The sequence below is a fragment of the Trichechus manatus genome, unplaced genomic scaffold (genome assembly GCF_000243295.1).
Source record: "Trichechus manatus latirostris isolate Lorelei unplaced genomic scaffold, TriManLat1.0 scaffold00046, whole genome shotgun sequence".
Taxonomy (NCBI): domain Eukaryota; kingdom Metazoa; phylum Chordata; class Mammalia; order Sirenia; family Trichechidae; genus Trichechus; species Trichechus manatus.
Genome location: NW_004443982.1, coordinates 13,194,102 through 13,210,182, shown reverse-complemented (window position 1 = coordinate 13,210,182; position 16,081 = coordinate 13,194,102). Strand labels below are relative to the sequence as shown.

The window sequence follows — 16,081 nt, the reverse complement described above, 5'->3', positions numbered from 1 at the left end:
TTTTATCTTTTTAGGGGCTATTGAAAATGGTATTGTTTTCCTGATTTCCTTTTCATCGTTCTCCTTACTGGTGTATAGGAATCCAATTGATTTTTGAATGTTTATCTTGTATTCTAGGTCGTTTCTTAAAGAAAAAATTAATGCAGCAACTTTCTAGTCTACTAACACATAAGATTTGCCTTTATTCTTAATGTTTTATATTTTATAACTGCAATTAGCAAAGGATCTTTTCTTTTTTAAAAATCATTTGAAAGAATGGAATAACTGCAAACAGGAAGAGTCAATAATTTTTTTATCATGACCTCTAAAGATAGAGTACAAATTTTTTTTTAATTCAATGCTTTTTAATATATTCATAGAGTTATGCAACCATCATAATAATCACTTTTAGAATATTTTCATCATTCCCAAAAGAAAGCCCGGACTCATTAGCCACCACTCCCTATCTTCCCCAACTCTCCCTAGCCTTAGGCAACCACTAATCTACTTTCTGTCCTACAGAATTGTCTATTCTGGAGATTATATATAAATGGAATTATACAATATGTGGTCTTTTCTTCATGCATTCAGGTTTTTTAAAAAATTTATTTATTTTTTGTTGTTGTTGAGAATACACACAACAGAACATACACCAAATCAACTGTTTCTACATGTACAATTCAGTGACATTGATTACATTTTTCAAGTTGTACAACCATTCTCTCTCTCCTTTTCTGAGTTCCTCCCCCATTAACATAAACTCACTGCCCCCTAAGGTTCCTATCAAATCTTTCAAGTTGCTGTTGTCAATTTGATTCCATACAGGTAGTTCTTAAAAGAGCATAATGCTCAAGGCAGATATTTTTTTACTAGTTAAGCTAAACTATTGTTTGGTTTTAAGAAGACTACAGGGGATATTTTTGGTTTAAGGTTTCAAGGTTATCTCAGAGCAATAGTTTTTAGGGGTTTATCCAGCCTCCATGGCTCCAGAAAATCTAGAGTCCATGAGAATTTGAAATTCTGTTCTGCATTTCCTCCTTTTGATCAGTATTCTGCTACAGAATCTTTAATCAAAATGCTCAGTAATGGTAGCTGAGCACCACCCAGTTCTTCTGGACTCATGGCAAAGGAGGCAGTTGCTCATAGAGGCAATTAGCCATATATTCTATTTCTTCCTCCTATTCCTGACTCTCCTCCTTCCTCTGTTGCTCCAGGAGAATAGAGATCCATTGTTGTACCTTGGATGGCCACTTGCAAGCTTCAGGTTTTTTATCATTTAAATCTATATAGTAGTTGTTTACTCTCCCTTTAATTAACGTAAATAGTTACAAGTATCTGTATTTTAAGCATCAGATAATTCAGTGTTAAATCAACATGTTATATGGATCAGGAAGCAAAGAAAAAGCCAGATAACTGAGCAAAGAAGTGTGAAATTAGAAATATGCTAAGAGTAACTCTGAAATTTCAGTAAAATAAAAATTATTATAAGCATTAAAATTTTTCCTGTAAGTAATTAATATTTCTTTACAAATATCAAGATTTTGAAACCATGATTTTAAAACACTTTTAAGATAGAAAGTTCCAGCATTTAAAAGTTTATTTACAATAGTATATAGTTCAGAATTCTATTTCCCACGTGGGACATTATCCACATATATGCTTATGGGCTCAACTTAAGTTTATAGAAAAATGGATAGTCATGACAAAGCATCCCACCTTTAACAGCATGGGTTATGGAGCCATAAAGATATGGGTTTGGAACCTCAGCATTGCCACCTACTAGGTAAGTGACTTTCAGCAAGTCTCTTTAGCTTTCTAGGGCTCAGTTTCCTCTGTGAACTATAAAATGGAATTAATCACATCACCTCAAATCCCAACCATCAGCAAGTCCTGTCATATCCACCTATCTCCCAAACAGAAGCCCAATCTGGCTACTTGTCACCATCTCCATGCTTCTCCAAGCCTCTACCACCTCTCACAATAGCCTCCTAACTGGTCTCCCTCCTTTAACTCTTAATTCCCTACACTCATTCTCTACACATCCGTCTCAGCAATCTCTAAAGCACAGATTGCATATTTTCCTGCTTTTAGTCACTAATTGTCATCCTATTGCAATCAGGAGAAAATCCAGACTCCTTACTATGACCTGTAAGACTCTACTTAGTCTGGCCTCTGCCAATCTCTCTTAGCTCATCTTGTACCACTCCTTTCCCTTGTTTACTACATCCCAGCCACAATGGACTTATTTCTGTTCCTTGAACTTAAAAAGCTTCTTCCTGCCTCTAGATCTTTGCATTTGCCCTTCTCCAACCCTGGACATTCAGTAGGCTGGTTCTTTCATATAACTCAAGTCTCAGCCCAAGTGTTAACTCTTTAGAGGGGCTTTCCCCTGACTATTGAAAGTAGCTCCTATATCATCTCTCATCCCTATTATCCTTTCTTTTCATCACAGTTATTACCACTACATAAAATTATATTGTTAGTTTACTTGCTCACTGTCTGTCTCTAATTCACCTACCCATCTCTAACCCAATCTCGTTAGAATGGAAGTTCTACGAGGGCAGGGACCTTGTTTGCCTTATTCACCACTATATCCTTAGGGCCTAGTATAGTACCTGGCACATAGTAGGTGTTTATATATTTGATAAATGCATGAATGAATGAAAGCATCTTTTAAGCACCTAGCTAGGTATTTAAGAAATTGTAAAATTATTTATTATTTCTGAAAAAGTTTACTAATAGCAAAGCACATATTAACTTCTCTGACCAGGAAAGCAAAATAAATCAAGGCTTAGAAGGTAAGTTGTAAGACATGAGGATATCTGAGCTTTAATGATTTTGGAAAAAATTAACCTTAAAATAGGTAAATATCTCTTATTTGGGTATATATAATTTCTTTATTTAGCTTTCGGCAAATCTGAAAGATCTGTTGGTTTTAAATGGTCCTATGTCATTCTCTGAATTGAGCTGGGCTTACTTGACAATTTATAGAGAGACATGTCTGTCCAAATGCATACAGGTTTCTATCTATGGAAAATATCCACACAGAACAGTCAGTTGAGGAGAGGCTAACATATCTGCAAATGATCAAGTTTCTAATCAAGTCGATGTCTTACTAAAAACTTAGTATATATGTTGTACATGAAAGATACTATCAGGTAACTAATAATATTTATTGGCTAACATTTATTAAGCATATGCTAAGCATTTTACATATATCATTTACTTAATTCTTAACTCCATGAGGTTTGCTCAGAGAGGTTAATTTGTCAAGAGTTCACAGAGCTACAGTGGCAAGGTTTAACCACATCCACACTAAATAAGATGTGATGTGCAAAGGGGACTTATTTATAATCTGGGGAATTATAGTCCACACACATGAAACAATTAGTGAACAACACAATGTTAAGGGTAGTTAACGCCTGATATTTGTGATTCCTCAAATTTGAGGATTCTAATAAGGCATATAGAAACCCTGGTGGTGTAGTGGTTAAGAGCTATGGCAGCTAACCAAAAGGTCAGTAGTTCAAATCCACCAGGCGCTCCTTGGAAACCCTATGGGATAGTTCTACTCTGTCCTAAAGGGTTGCTATAAGTCAGAATTGATTTGACAGCAATGGGTTTGTTTGTTTTTTAATAAGGCATATACATATATACATACATATATGTGTGTAGATATATATGTATATATACACATATATACATATATACATATACATATATATACATGTATATATGTAGACAGACAGATCGATATAGATAAGGCACGAGGAGCCCTGGTGGCACAGTGGTTAAGTGCTCGGCTGCTAACCGAAAGGTCAGCAGTTGGAACCCACCATCTGCTCCGTGGGAGAAACAGGCACATAGTAGGCAGTCTGCTTCTGTAAAGATTACAGCCTTGGAAACCCTATGGGGCAGCTCTACTCTGTCCTATAGTGTTGCTATGAGTCAGAATTGACTCGATGGCAATGGGTTAATAAGGCATGCAGTTTCTTCATTTTCCTGATCTGTGGAAGAGATAATAAGAACAACTCAATGAGATCACAAGTTTAATAAGAACAACAAAGCTGTGCTGAGATGTGTATGGACACAGAAGAGCTGCCCTGGCCCACTCACTAGCAAAGTGACCTGCTCCAGCCAGCCAGCTTCCTGCATAGGGGTGTATATTAGAATATTATGCAGAGGGATACAAACAAGTGCAAAATGAGGTAAAGAAGAGAAAGGTCAATGTGGATTTTAGAGGTGTTAGGAGAGACTACAACAGCATAAGTAGGATTTGAGTCAAGTCTTGTGTTTATACACATAAGGCATAAAATATGCACTCACTCACAGGCATAAAATCTGATTTCCTACTCTAACATACCGGACAGCTGCTGCTATTGTATGAAATAAAGTCAAACATTCTCAAGGATTATATTATTTCACTCTTTAATACTTGGTGGGAGAGTGAAGGTGAATGTGGAAACTGCTTCTAAGTAGTCACTTCTAGGAAAACATTCCATTTCAATGACTGGGTTAAAGTTTTAAAGACATTGTATCTTAAAATACCATGAATGTCAAAAGTCACAGGTAGTTCATATGATATACATACTAAATCAGTTGCGTTTGAGTTTTTAACTCATGGCGAACCCATGTGTTGCAGAGTAGAACTGTACATAGCGTTTTTCATGGTTGTGACCTTTTTGAAGTAGATTGTCAGGCCTTTCTTCCAAAGCACCTCTGGGTAGATTTGAACTACCAATCTTTGGGTTGGTAGCTGAGCACTTAACCACTTCCACCACCCAGGGACTACTGACATACATATTAGATTATTACTATTATTTTAAAAACATCATCTGTAATAGTAGTAATAACCACATAGCTTTTAAGGTAGATTTTTTTCTCCTAAAGTGCAGTCAGTTGCATTTTCTACTCTACACATATACTCCACCTACACCAATGTGGCTAATGTTTTATAAATATTATATTTAACAGGAATTTCCATCTGTAATCATGCTTTTCAGTTGCAGTTAAGTAAATGACAACAGACCTTTTTCTACAGAAAATATCTTAGCTGTTTTGAGTTTTGTTTAAATATTTAGCTTTATAATAATTGGCTAAAAACAGGTGTTATCCCCATTTTCCATACAGTAGAAATGAATGAAGCGTAAGAGTTTCACATTGTCAAAAAGAGACGCCATTCCTTCTATATATTACCTAGGTTCTGAGAATTCTTTATTAATGAAAACTGTCTCAAATTTTAGTTCTCTGTGGTTTAGGTAACATAAACAGTTCCAGTGACTTAAGGACTGTTTTATAAGGTAGCAAATCCCTTGCTGATGACTGCAAGGTCCCTGAGTAGCCACTTCACAAAACAGCATCTTTATAACTGTGACACAAAGTAAACAAAATTATTGTAATATATTTGGTATTACCTAGTATTGCAGTCTTAACATTATATAGATAAACAACATATATATATATAGTCTTAATACTGTATGGATGGATAAACATTATATGGATAAACAGTATATGGATAAAAATGCATTTGATGAAGCTAGTTATAATTTATGAGGGTTACTAAAGACTTCTTTTGAAAGTGAGGCTTTAGTTTTATGGAAGTTTAAGTATTACTTACCATGAAATGAGGTTGTGTTAAAATACGCTTTAGTTCCTTTGCATCACTATTCTCAGGGTAACATGAAATTTCTTCCAATACCTAAAAAATAAACAAGATATATAATACTGCAAACATGATACAAGATCTAGAAAATGCAACATTCTTTTAAAATTAAAGAGTTACGAATGGATTTTTATGGGAGGCAAAACAATTATTCTGGAAAAAATCCATCATTTTATTCAAAGGTCATTAATATATAAAAGTACTGTATTGATGGTAATAAAAAATAAAACAAGTTGCTGTAATAGTCTCTGCCTACATTACTCAACTATAACTCAAGAAAAAAACCAAATCCATTGCGGTCAAGTCAATTCCAACTCATAGCAACCCTATAGGACAGAGTAGAACTGCCCCACAGGGTTGCCAAGGAGTGGCTGGTAGATTCAAACTGTCGACTTTTTTTGGTTAGAAGTCGTAGCTCTTAACCACTGCACCACCAGGGCTCCATAACCCAAGAGGCTACTGAAAAATACAAAACAAAATGACAACCCCATCACACATATTTATTACAGGGTTAAGTAACTTAATTAACTTAATGGGAAAATATCTCTACAAATCTTTTTTCCAAGTTCATCACCAAAAAATTAATCTGAATACAAAACAAAATGACAAGCCCATCACACATATTTATTACAGGGTTAAGTAACTTAATTAACTTAATGGGAAAATATCTCTGCAAATCTTTTTCCAAATTCATCATCAAAATTAATCTGTAATAAAACTTAATAACAGTTTTCTTTTATATTGGCAGAAATGTCAATTCCTTTTTGAAAGATCAAAATGACATAGACTCAAATAAAAACAATTTAAAGAAGAAAAACACTTAAGTATTTTCCTTACAGCCTGACAGGATCAATGTTATTCTCCACACTCATCTCTCCACATAGAGAAAACCACGCCTCTGCCAATGGTTCCTCGGGTTAACTGCCAGGGAATCTCAGAAAACAACAACAAAAAACTTCTTCCACTCAAATTTTTGTCACTAATTAGTTCTTAATATTTTCTCCATACAGGTAAAAGTGGCTGTTTTCAAATAATATTATCTGTCAAGAGTTATCTGGTACTACCAGGATGGATTTTATCCGTTTAAAACTTATGTGACATATTCTTTTTCAGAATAAACATACTGTTCTAACTGTATATGGTTGGATTCATGGAGCAGTTTTATACATTGCACTAAGCTTAATTCCAAAAGTTTAGCCAATCAAGGATTTCTTCAGTAGGACTGGATGTCAGGGGCACACAAGTCACCTCCCCACCCCACTCCCCAACCCTTCTGCCCATAGGAATCTATCCAGCCTCCCTTTGGAGAGTATTACAAAAGCTTTATACTAGGGCAGGAAAGGAAGCTGTGAGATCATTTGGACTAAAGCTTAGATTTCGGTGACATACATATAATACTCTGTGTTGCTCAACCAACCTCCTCTGGTACAAATATACAAACAAAAACTACAGGATTTCTTTCTTATCCAAATGCCCTTCACCACAAATGGTAATGGGTTCACAGGTGGTTATGCTGTTAATTCATACTGTTTAATGATGACAAACCAATTTGCCTTGGCTTACTTTATGTTTCAAGTTTCTCACCTGAAAGGGAAAGACTAAATCATATACAGGCAGTCCCCATGTTATGAATGTCCAACTTACGTACAACTGTAGTTACAAACTAAACTCTGTAAAGCCTATTATATTAAAAATACGAGGTACAAACAATGGTTCGCAGTAACAAACACGCACTACTTTGTGATGTGCATCAAAACGTTACTATTATTATTACTGTATTATAATGTTAAAGATGTTTTAGTTTGGAAGTGTTTCATTAATGTTCTTTACACATAGAAAGGTACACTATATACTATACACTAAGACAAATATTTGACTAACTAACTGACTTTAGATACTAACTGTATCTAACTGTTTGACTTACGTACAAATTCAATTTAAAGACAGACCTAGGAATGGAACTTGTTCATAATCCAGGGACTGCCTGAACTCTCTCTGGTCCCTTGTTACTCTCCCAGATTTTAAATACGGAGGTGTGGTCTTCTAAGCATGACTAAGTTGAATCCTTCACCACGTTTTCACTGGCCAGTTGAGAAAAAAATAGTTCCCAGAGTATCTCCGTTTCTCTCTATTAGGATACTAAGAAGACAGGGTGGTGAATCATGGTTCCTGTTGGTGACAGCTTGATTCCTTTCAATGAGTACTTGGTGGGCAAAGTCAGAGGGAACATTTTGCTGGTTTCCTGACCAAGTGAGCAGGCCTGGTAGCCTCCATGTGATCTGTCTTGTTACTCAGTGAATATACTATATATGCCATTATAGGTCTTGTGTTTAAACTTTGGTAGGGAAGGGATTATGCTTTTTATGCTCTTTCATTTAGTAATCTCACTTTCTAAGAAATAATTTTTTTAAAAAGGGGAAATGCTTATTTGCATAAAGATTTTTATAGCATCAAAAAACAAAGAAACCTATGTGTCTAACAATGGGGAAAGTTAATTTGTTATCACTTAATAATATCAAAGAAAAATTATGTAGTCATTAAAATTTATATTTCTGAAGACAAGTAAAAACATGGAAAAATACTTATTATATAAAGTTAGGTAAAAAAATAGATACATTTTGATTGCAACTACGTAAACATTTATATGCAAATGGACAGCGACTGCCAAAGGCTATGCAAAAATAAAAATTACTGTACTAAGGTGATGGGATTATGGATAAATTTTTATTTTCCAAATTTTCTGAAAAATTATATCTCTATAATGAAAAAACTAAAAAAAGTTTGCAATGGATACAGCCATGCACACTAACAATTTAGAAAAATGATTTTTTGAACTTAGTACATTTAATTGCAACAGATATTTGAGTTTCAAACATTACCACCTTAAAAAAGCAACTCAAATATTGATAGCATATCTATTTCTGCCAAGTGAAGTGAAATAACAAAAAAAGAGAGAGAGAAATAGAAGCAAAATTGATATGTTAACATGTTTAAGTTTACACAGTAGAACCAGAACTAGAAATCTGCTAGGCAATATTATTGCTGAGATTTTTTTTCCTTTTTTGTGTGGGAAATGTTCAGTGATCAACTTAGAAATACCAAGTCTCAGTATAATGAGTCAAACTGAGACTCCTAGGAAACTTCCTCTCAATATACAGCGGAAATGTTTTCAATTAAGGCAGCAAATATGACACACAACCACATTTACAAAATATATCACTTACCTCTTTGGCTCTCTGTACTGCATCACTTGGAGGATTCCTGATTTGTGGTGAAGACTTCGTGTTAATTTTGTCATACAGCTAAAAGTAAAGAAGAAATCCAATCAATACTTATAATCCTTTGTTCAAATTCAGAGCTTCATATTTATTATTATTTCACTAAAAAATACTTTCCTCTTAAAAAGGCAGGCTGATGATTTCAATGGGATCCTCTTGTTAATAATCTCTTATTCATTCAATGAAACTTGCAACATGAGTCTCAAGCATATCTTTTTAAAATCATCTTTAAATAGATGGTCCTGAATTCTGTCAATGTGGCAACCTTGTCATTTTAAATTCATCGCTATTTCAGCAATCACAATGTTTTCTTCCCTCTGATACAAGCAACATTCAATAACATAAAAATGAACACAGAGTAAAATGAAAGAGTGCTTTCTGGCTAAGACACGTCTGAAAGAATTTTCACAGAAACCTAACTCTTGGGAAAGGGCAAACCCAACTCCTTCTAGGAAGGAATGTTCTCACAAAAGGTTTATGCTTGTTTTACTAGGGCTGATCATTAACAGTGTCAGTGCTGGTATCTTTCAGGATGAAATCAAGGACACAAACTTTCTTCCCTTGAATTTGTAAGTTCAAAGAGTGTGAGAAGACACTGAAAGGAAACTAAATGTATTTTTAAACCCCCACAAACCTAAGTGATCCAAAGTTGGACACTCTGAAGAAAATCAATTTCATTTTTTTAAAGAACAACTTCTGTAGTTTAGAAATGCAATTAAAATGTTATTTTCTATCTCAAACAAAATGCCTCAGATTTAACAGTCTGCTTTGAAAAGTGAAAAGTTAAAAATTATCTTGGCTGGTCTGAATACTTCTATTTCCTAACTTCTCTAAAATAGATGGGGATTTTTTTGTTGTTGGTTTTGTACTTTGTTTTTCCTCCACTACTATGCATACTAATGCTTGCTGAGAGGTCAAACAATGAGGGTAAACACTCTTCAGATTCCAGTTAGATTTGTTTCTACTGATGTAAGATAAATCTTTATGACTTGTAAATATTTGGGCCATACCATACATAAAAATGCCTAAGGAGAGCAATATAAACACATAGCAGTTACCATTTTTTAAAACCCACTGCCTTCAAGTTGATTCCCACTCATAGTAGTCCTGTAGGACAGAGTAGAACTGACGCATAGGGTTTCCAAGGCCACAAATCTTTATGGGAACAGACTGTCATATCTTTCTCCCTCGGAGTGGCTGGTGGGTTTGAACCATCGAACTTTCAGTTAGTAGCCAATGGTACTAATCAAGAAAGCACTACTAAATCTGAGGTTAATAGTATAGACAGACTAGTAAAATATTACTCTATTTAAAACATTATATTAACATTTTAGAGAACTAGTGATAGGTGGCTGGTTCACAAAATTTTGCCCAGATCCTTCCAGAACATAAATGGGCAGTTTCCATCTTCTGAACAGTTTCTATCTCTAAAGACTGTAAATCTTGGAATTGGGGAGTAAAGAATATATTTTCTCATAGAAATAATGTTATGAATAGTTATCAGGTTCCTAGACTAGCCTACAGAAATAAATGAAATACCGTACATATGCAATAAAAAATAGCAAAAACAAAACCCATCAAAAAACTAAGGAACCGTAAAAGTTAAAAAACATTTAAAATACCAAACACCTAAAAAGCAAATGAGGAGGAGGGAGGGACTTCTGTGAAGATTCTAAAGATTCTGGAGTCTTGTTAAAGTCTTTATAAATCGATGGCCCTGTTAATATATAATGCCTAATTTCACCACAAACCAGAATTTTTATCTAAGGGCTATTATGAACTCTATTTTCAAAAATTTCAACTATGATTAAGATTAGTTTCTATTTATACATTGAATAAATGCATATTAATTTTTACTTACAATGCAACAAAAATTCCACAACTCCCAAAACTGCTCTCACTCTACCACTGGGAGGCTTTTTTTGTTTTGGCTTGGTCTTCCTATGCCAAGTATGGCTCCATAGGTCTGATGTCTGTATGGTTTCTTGATGACTTGTAGCAGAATCAGCTGGGATGCTTATTAAACATACGGATTCTTGGGCCCCACTTCAGACACAGTGAATCAGAATTTCAGAAGGGGGTCCAGAAATCTGTGCTTTAATAAACTCCTTCCAAACCAAACCTGTTTCTGTCGAGTCAATTCTGACTCATAGTGACCCTATAGGACAGAGCAGAACTGCCCCATAGGGTTTCCAAGGAGTGGCTGGTGGATTCGAACTGCCAACCTTTTGATTAACAGCTGAACTCTTAATTACCGCACCACCAGGGTTCCAAATCTGTAAATCTTATGCTCAGTACCAAATTTTGAGAGTAATAATAGTAGCAGTAATTACAGTAGTAATAAGAGACCAGTGCCCGCCTCTTTCCTGGCTGGAGGACACCTGAGGCAGTACTTGATGACAGAGTGAGAGGCCAGCAGTAGGGCAGCCCACACTTGTAGAGTATGTTGGGGCAAGAGTGTGCGTGTTTCTCACGAGCCAAGGAGATGCCTCAGAAGGTAACCTGGCTGGAGCCATCTTGATGGAATCCTGCCCAAGAGGGCTGTCTGCAAAGAGGAAGAGGACTCAGAAGTAATTTGCTGTGGGGTAACACCTAGGGGTAGGAGCCAAGAGGGTGCTGCTGAGGTCAACTGCAGAGTACGCTGACGAAGCAGAAGCCATACATTTGCAACCCAGGACAGAGCCAACATTTGGATGCCTGCCACACCAAGGACATCAACAACCCAGAAAGAACCACAGGCAGCATCAGCTTGTTAATATGACTTTTGCCCTTTTCTTCTAATCCTCTCCCCCTACTCCTTTCCTAGAAGACTAAAAAGGAGCAGAGTGGGGAAGATAGGAGGTGGAGTGAGAAATCCAGAGGTGGAAGAAAAGACCACACTCCCCTCCCTCAGTCCTGAACTAGGGAGAAGGAACAAGCTTAGAATTGCATGTAAGATTAATGTTTGATTTCGACTGATCGTTCTAATTCTTTAAAGTGACTAGAAAGCTTTGAGATTGTCCCAGTACATCCTCTAGGAAATGGCATGGCAGAGACTGCCTGTTTTTTCCTCCAAATCTTGGTAATAAAACCTTCAGATTTTTGAAATAATGTCTGTATTTTTCCATCTTCTCTTGCAGCTAAGTGTGGCCACGTAATTAAGTTCTGCCCTTTGAAATGTAAGCAGAAGTGCTGTGTACAACTTCTGGACAATGCCCAGCAAAAAGGAGAAAGTGTCTCCCACCTCCTCTTTTTTTCCTTTTTCTTTCTTCCTCATCCTGGCTAGAATGCCGACCTGATGACTGGAGCTCAAGCAGCCATATTGTACCATGAGATGGAGACCATCTGTTAAGGGTGGCGGGATAACTAAACAGAAGGAACTTAGCTCTCTGATGATTGTGGAACTGCCTACCAACCATGGTTTGCTTATCTCCGGATTTAGTTCACATGAAAGAGAAAAAGTTGTCTTGTTCATATCACTGCAATTTGAGAGTTTTCTGTCACATAGAGCCACTAATCTTAACTTACATGGGCAGGGAAGGGGAGAGCCATAAGAGCATTTCTGAAGGGAACGTAGTTGAAAAAAACTGTTCATACTCATTCAGTAAACTGGCTGCATAAATATATCTAAATACTATATTCACATAATCTCTTGTTGTTTGTGGACCCTCCAGCAGTGAAAACTAGAGCTTTGAAAGCAGGTTTACGTAACTGGCTCCCTGAGGTATATGATTATAGAACATGTTGATCATGTGCTGCTTTTTATTTTCCACAACCAGACTCTCGAGTTCTTTGACATTAGGAAACAGCACCTAGCATGGGGCTGAGTAAATAGTACATATTTCTTACATGTTTCTTCAAAAAATAAATGAGTAGTTTAATTGGTACATAAGAATTTTAAGTAGATATTTTAAAAAATTTAGAGTAACATAAAATTAAACACAACGGGAATATTTATTTTAGCTTGCTTCTTTAAGAATCAAATATCATTTACTTTTGGTCCTACTTGCAGATTTAAAAACTTTCCCTCACAATTAAGAAATATATTTTGACCATATTTAATTATTTGTGTGTGTGTTTCAAGTTTGACTTATTTAATAACATTTTCAAGGTAAAAGAAACCTTCTATGTTATCATGATTCAACTCCATTTTACAAAGGAGAGAGCTGGGATCTAGGGAGGTGGAGTGACATGTTCCGTGTCATACAGCCAGAGAAGAGCAGGGACTAGAACCTTGGCTTCCAGGTACACTGTTCTTTCTCCATACTGTACTTTCTCAGCTTGTATTAGAATTCAAGCAATACACAAAGTCTCATGCTACGGAGACAACTTCAGCAAATATTTGGGGAAAGCACTGTAGAAAGAATGCTATTTATAGGCCACAGGAAAAAAGACACTAAATGATTTAAAAGATATTAACCAATCAATTGCAAGCTTTGCCATGTTAAAGAATATTAGGGTCCTAATCCTCTAGTCGGAAACCCTGGTGGCACAGTGGTTAAGAGTTCGGCTGCTAACCAAAAGATCAGCGGTTCAAATCCACCAGGTGCTCCTTGGAAACCCTATGGGACAGTTCTACCCTGTCCTATAGGGTTGCTATGAGTCGGAATCGACTCGATGGAAATGGGTTTTGTTTTATTTTGGTGAATCCTCTAGTCAGGGCCTTGGTGGTGCAGTGGTTAAACATTTGGCTGTTAACCAAAAGGTTGGCAGTTCGAATCCATCAGCTGCTGCTTGGAAACTACATTGGGCAGTTCTACTCTGTCCTATAGGGTTGCTATGAGTCAGAACCCACTTGACGGCAAGGGTTTTTTTTTTTTTCCTTAAATCCTCTAGTACTATCTGGCCAGATAGTAAATACTGGAGGCTTCATGGACTATACAGTCTCTGTTGCAACTACTCAACTATGCTTTGTTGTACAAAAGCAGCAATTGACAATCCATAAATTAATGGGCATGGCTGTGTTCCAATAAAATTTTATTTACAAAAACAAGTGGCTGGCTGGTTCTGGTCTGAGGACCATAATTTGCTGACTCCTGCTCTACAAGCTGAAATTCAAGGTGGATTGAAATGACAAAATATAATTTGCTTTTGCTATTTGCTTTCCTGAAATTTGTGGATGTCAAGTGTATTCACAAAACTGAGGTGTGGAGGGTGAGTGGGAAGGAGGGAAAAACGTTAATAAGTTATCCCTCGAGAGAAAACAAGAATGAATCTATTACCATTTGCTTTTTCTTTCTAACGAAATTACAGTTACCCAAATTCGGCACATTAAAAAAAAAAAAAAAAGGCAAACCAAGGAAATGCAAACAGCTGCAAGAGGAACAGACTGTTTCACACTGTCTTGCTCACAGACAGGCCTGTTCCCTGCCAGGCTTTGGCTCCGGGTCAGATATGACCATACAGCTACACAACAATGCTTCAGCTTTCTGCCTCCAAGGAGTGTAAACACAATTCAGTTAGGAAGCCACATTGTACATTTCAGATGGGTTATTTTAAATAAAACAGAAAAAGTTGGTAGTATGAATTCAAGTCTCCTGAGATGATACTTTCAAACATACAGATAATGAAATCAGTTAATATGTCATTTCTTATTTAATTTAAAAACACTAAATCGGGTTTGTTTGTTTGTTTTTAACCATACTCTACTATATCCAACCTTCTTCTGATTTCTTAGTCCTCAAATAGAAGCCTTCTTTTTGCTCAGAGTTTAATGCAGTATTTAGCAAGACCAACATTTAAAATGAAACAATTAGTGACAAAGAACTGAGAAAAATCTCTGTCGCTGGGGTTACGCTTCCCACTTTTAACGTTATTAGCACAGAGAAAACCAAATCTAAGAGCCAGAAGGTATATTAGTTGAGACAAGTTTATAACTTTTGCAATTAGACTGTAGGTATGGGCCAAATAATGAATGAGTTTGTAGAGTTGCAGGAAGTTCATTACCAACCACCATTTCATCATCTACTTCAAAGACACTAAAGAAATTTTTGGCTGGAAAATAATCAAAGTTTGCAAAAGTCAAGTACATATTTTGCTGCAAAATATGTAATGAAATTTGTGATTCTAATAAAGCAGACAGTAACAGCATGCACAAAATTAAACTGTGCAACAATAATGGGAATTGAAATCATTTGCTCCAGAAACAGACTATATTATTAATAAGAACTTTCTCCACAGTTTCTGTGAATTGTCTGTGAAGAAGGACGGGTAAACAGGAACAAAGTTTTCTTTTCAGTGAATCTGGCAGATCCATGATCGATATCCAACAGTACTTTTCCAATACATTTGATATCCAGCAAAATGCAAGGAAAAGGTGATTTAATACTAAAATATAGAGAACTGATATTCAACTATTACACTGTAACTGATTTTCTGAAGTTAGAAATTGGGGAAAATCTACTAAAAATCTATTTTTCTGCTTAAGTTTATATATACACTTGCTGTCTTTGGGTTAAAAATATATGAATGTCCTTGAAAAGATCTTTGGTATCATTAAACATGACTAAGCCCAAACTTGGAGAAGAGCAGTATATTTAACAGCAGTCTATAAAGACTGCATGATGGGCTGAGTGAAATAAGTCAATCACAGAAGGACAAATATTGTATGAGACCACTATTGCAAAAACTCGTGAAAAGGTTTACACACAGAAAGAAACAATCTTTGATGGTTACAAGGGACAGAAGGGATGGGGATGGAAAAACACTAAATAGACAATAGATAAGTGGTAACTTTGGTAAAGGGTCAAGACAGTACACAATACTAGGGAAATCAGCACAACTTGGCCAACGCGAGGTCATGGAAGCTTCATAGACACACCCAAACTCCCTGAGGGACCGAAATACTGGGTTGAGGGCTGGGGACCATGTTCTCAAGGAACATCTAGTTCAATTGGCATAACATAGCTTTTATTTTCATTTTTTTTATTGTTGTAGTCTAAATGAAGTTTACATTTCAAGTTAGTCTCCCATACAAAATTTTATACATACATTGTTATGTGACCCTAATTGTCCGCCCCACTGTGCGACAGCACACTCCTCCTTTCTGTCCCTGATTCCCCATGTCCATTCAACCAGCTCCTAACGCTCTCTGCCTTCCCATCTCACCTCTGGACAGAAGCTGCCCCTTTGGTCTCTTATATCTACTTGAGCTAAGAGGCACACTCCTCACGAGTATCACTTT

The 16,081-nt window shown here is 36.1% G+C and overlaps 1 protein-coding gene across 4 annotated transcripts in view; it reads right to left on the bottom strand.

The window, feature by feature from the left end:
- CASK (calcium/calmodulin dependent serine protein kinase) overlaps positions 1–16,081 on the bottom strand; it is a 419,299-nt gene that overhangs the window by 49,641 nt on the left and 353,577 nt on the right. For all 4 annotated transcript variants that reach the window (XM_004376921.1, XM_012555680.2, XM_023731908.1 and 1 more), the window contains exons 12-13: positions 8,866–8,943; positions 5,597–5,677 (exon numbers count right to left, since the gene is read on the bottom strand). In XM_004376921.1, coding sequence (XP_004376978.1) covers positions 5,597–5,677; positions 8,866–8,943 — 159 coding nt within the window. The remainder of the gene's footprint in view (positions 1–5,596; positions 5,678–8,865; positions 8,944–16,081) is intronic.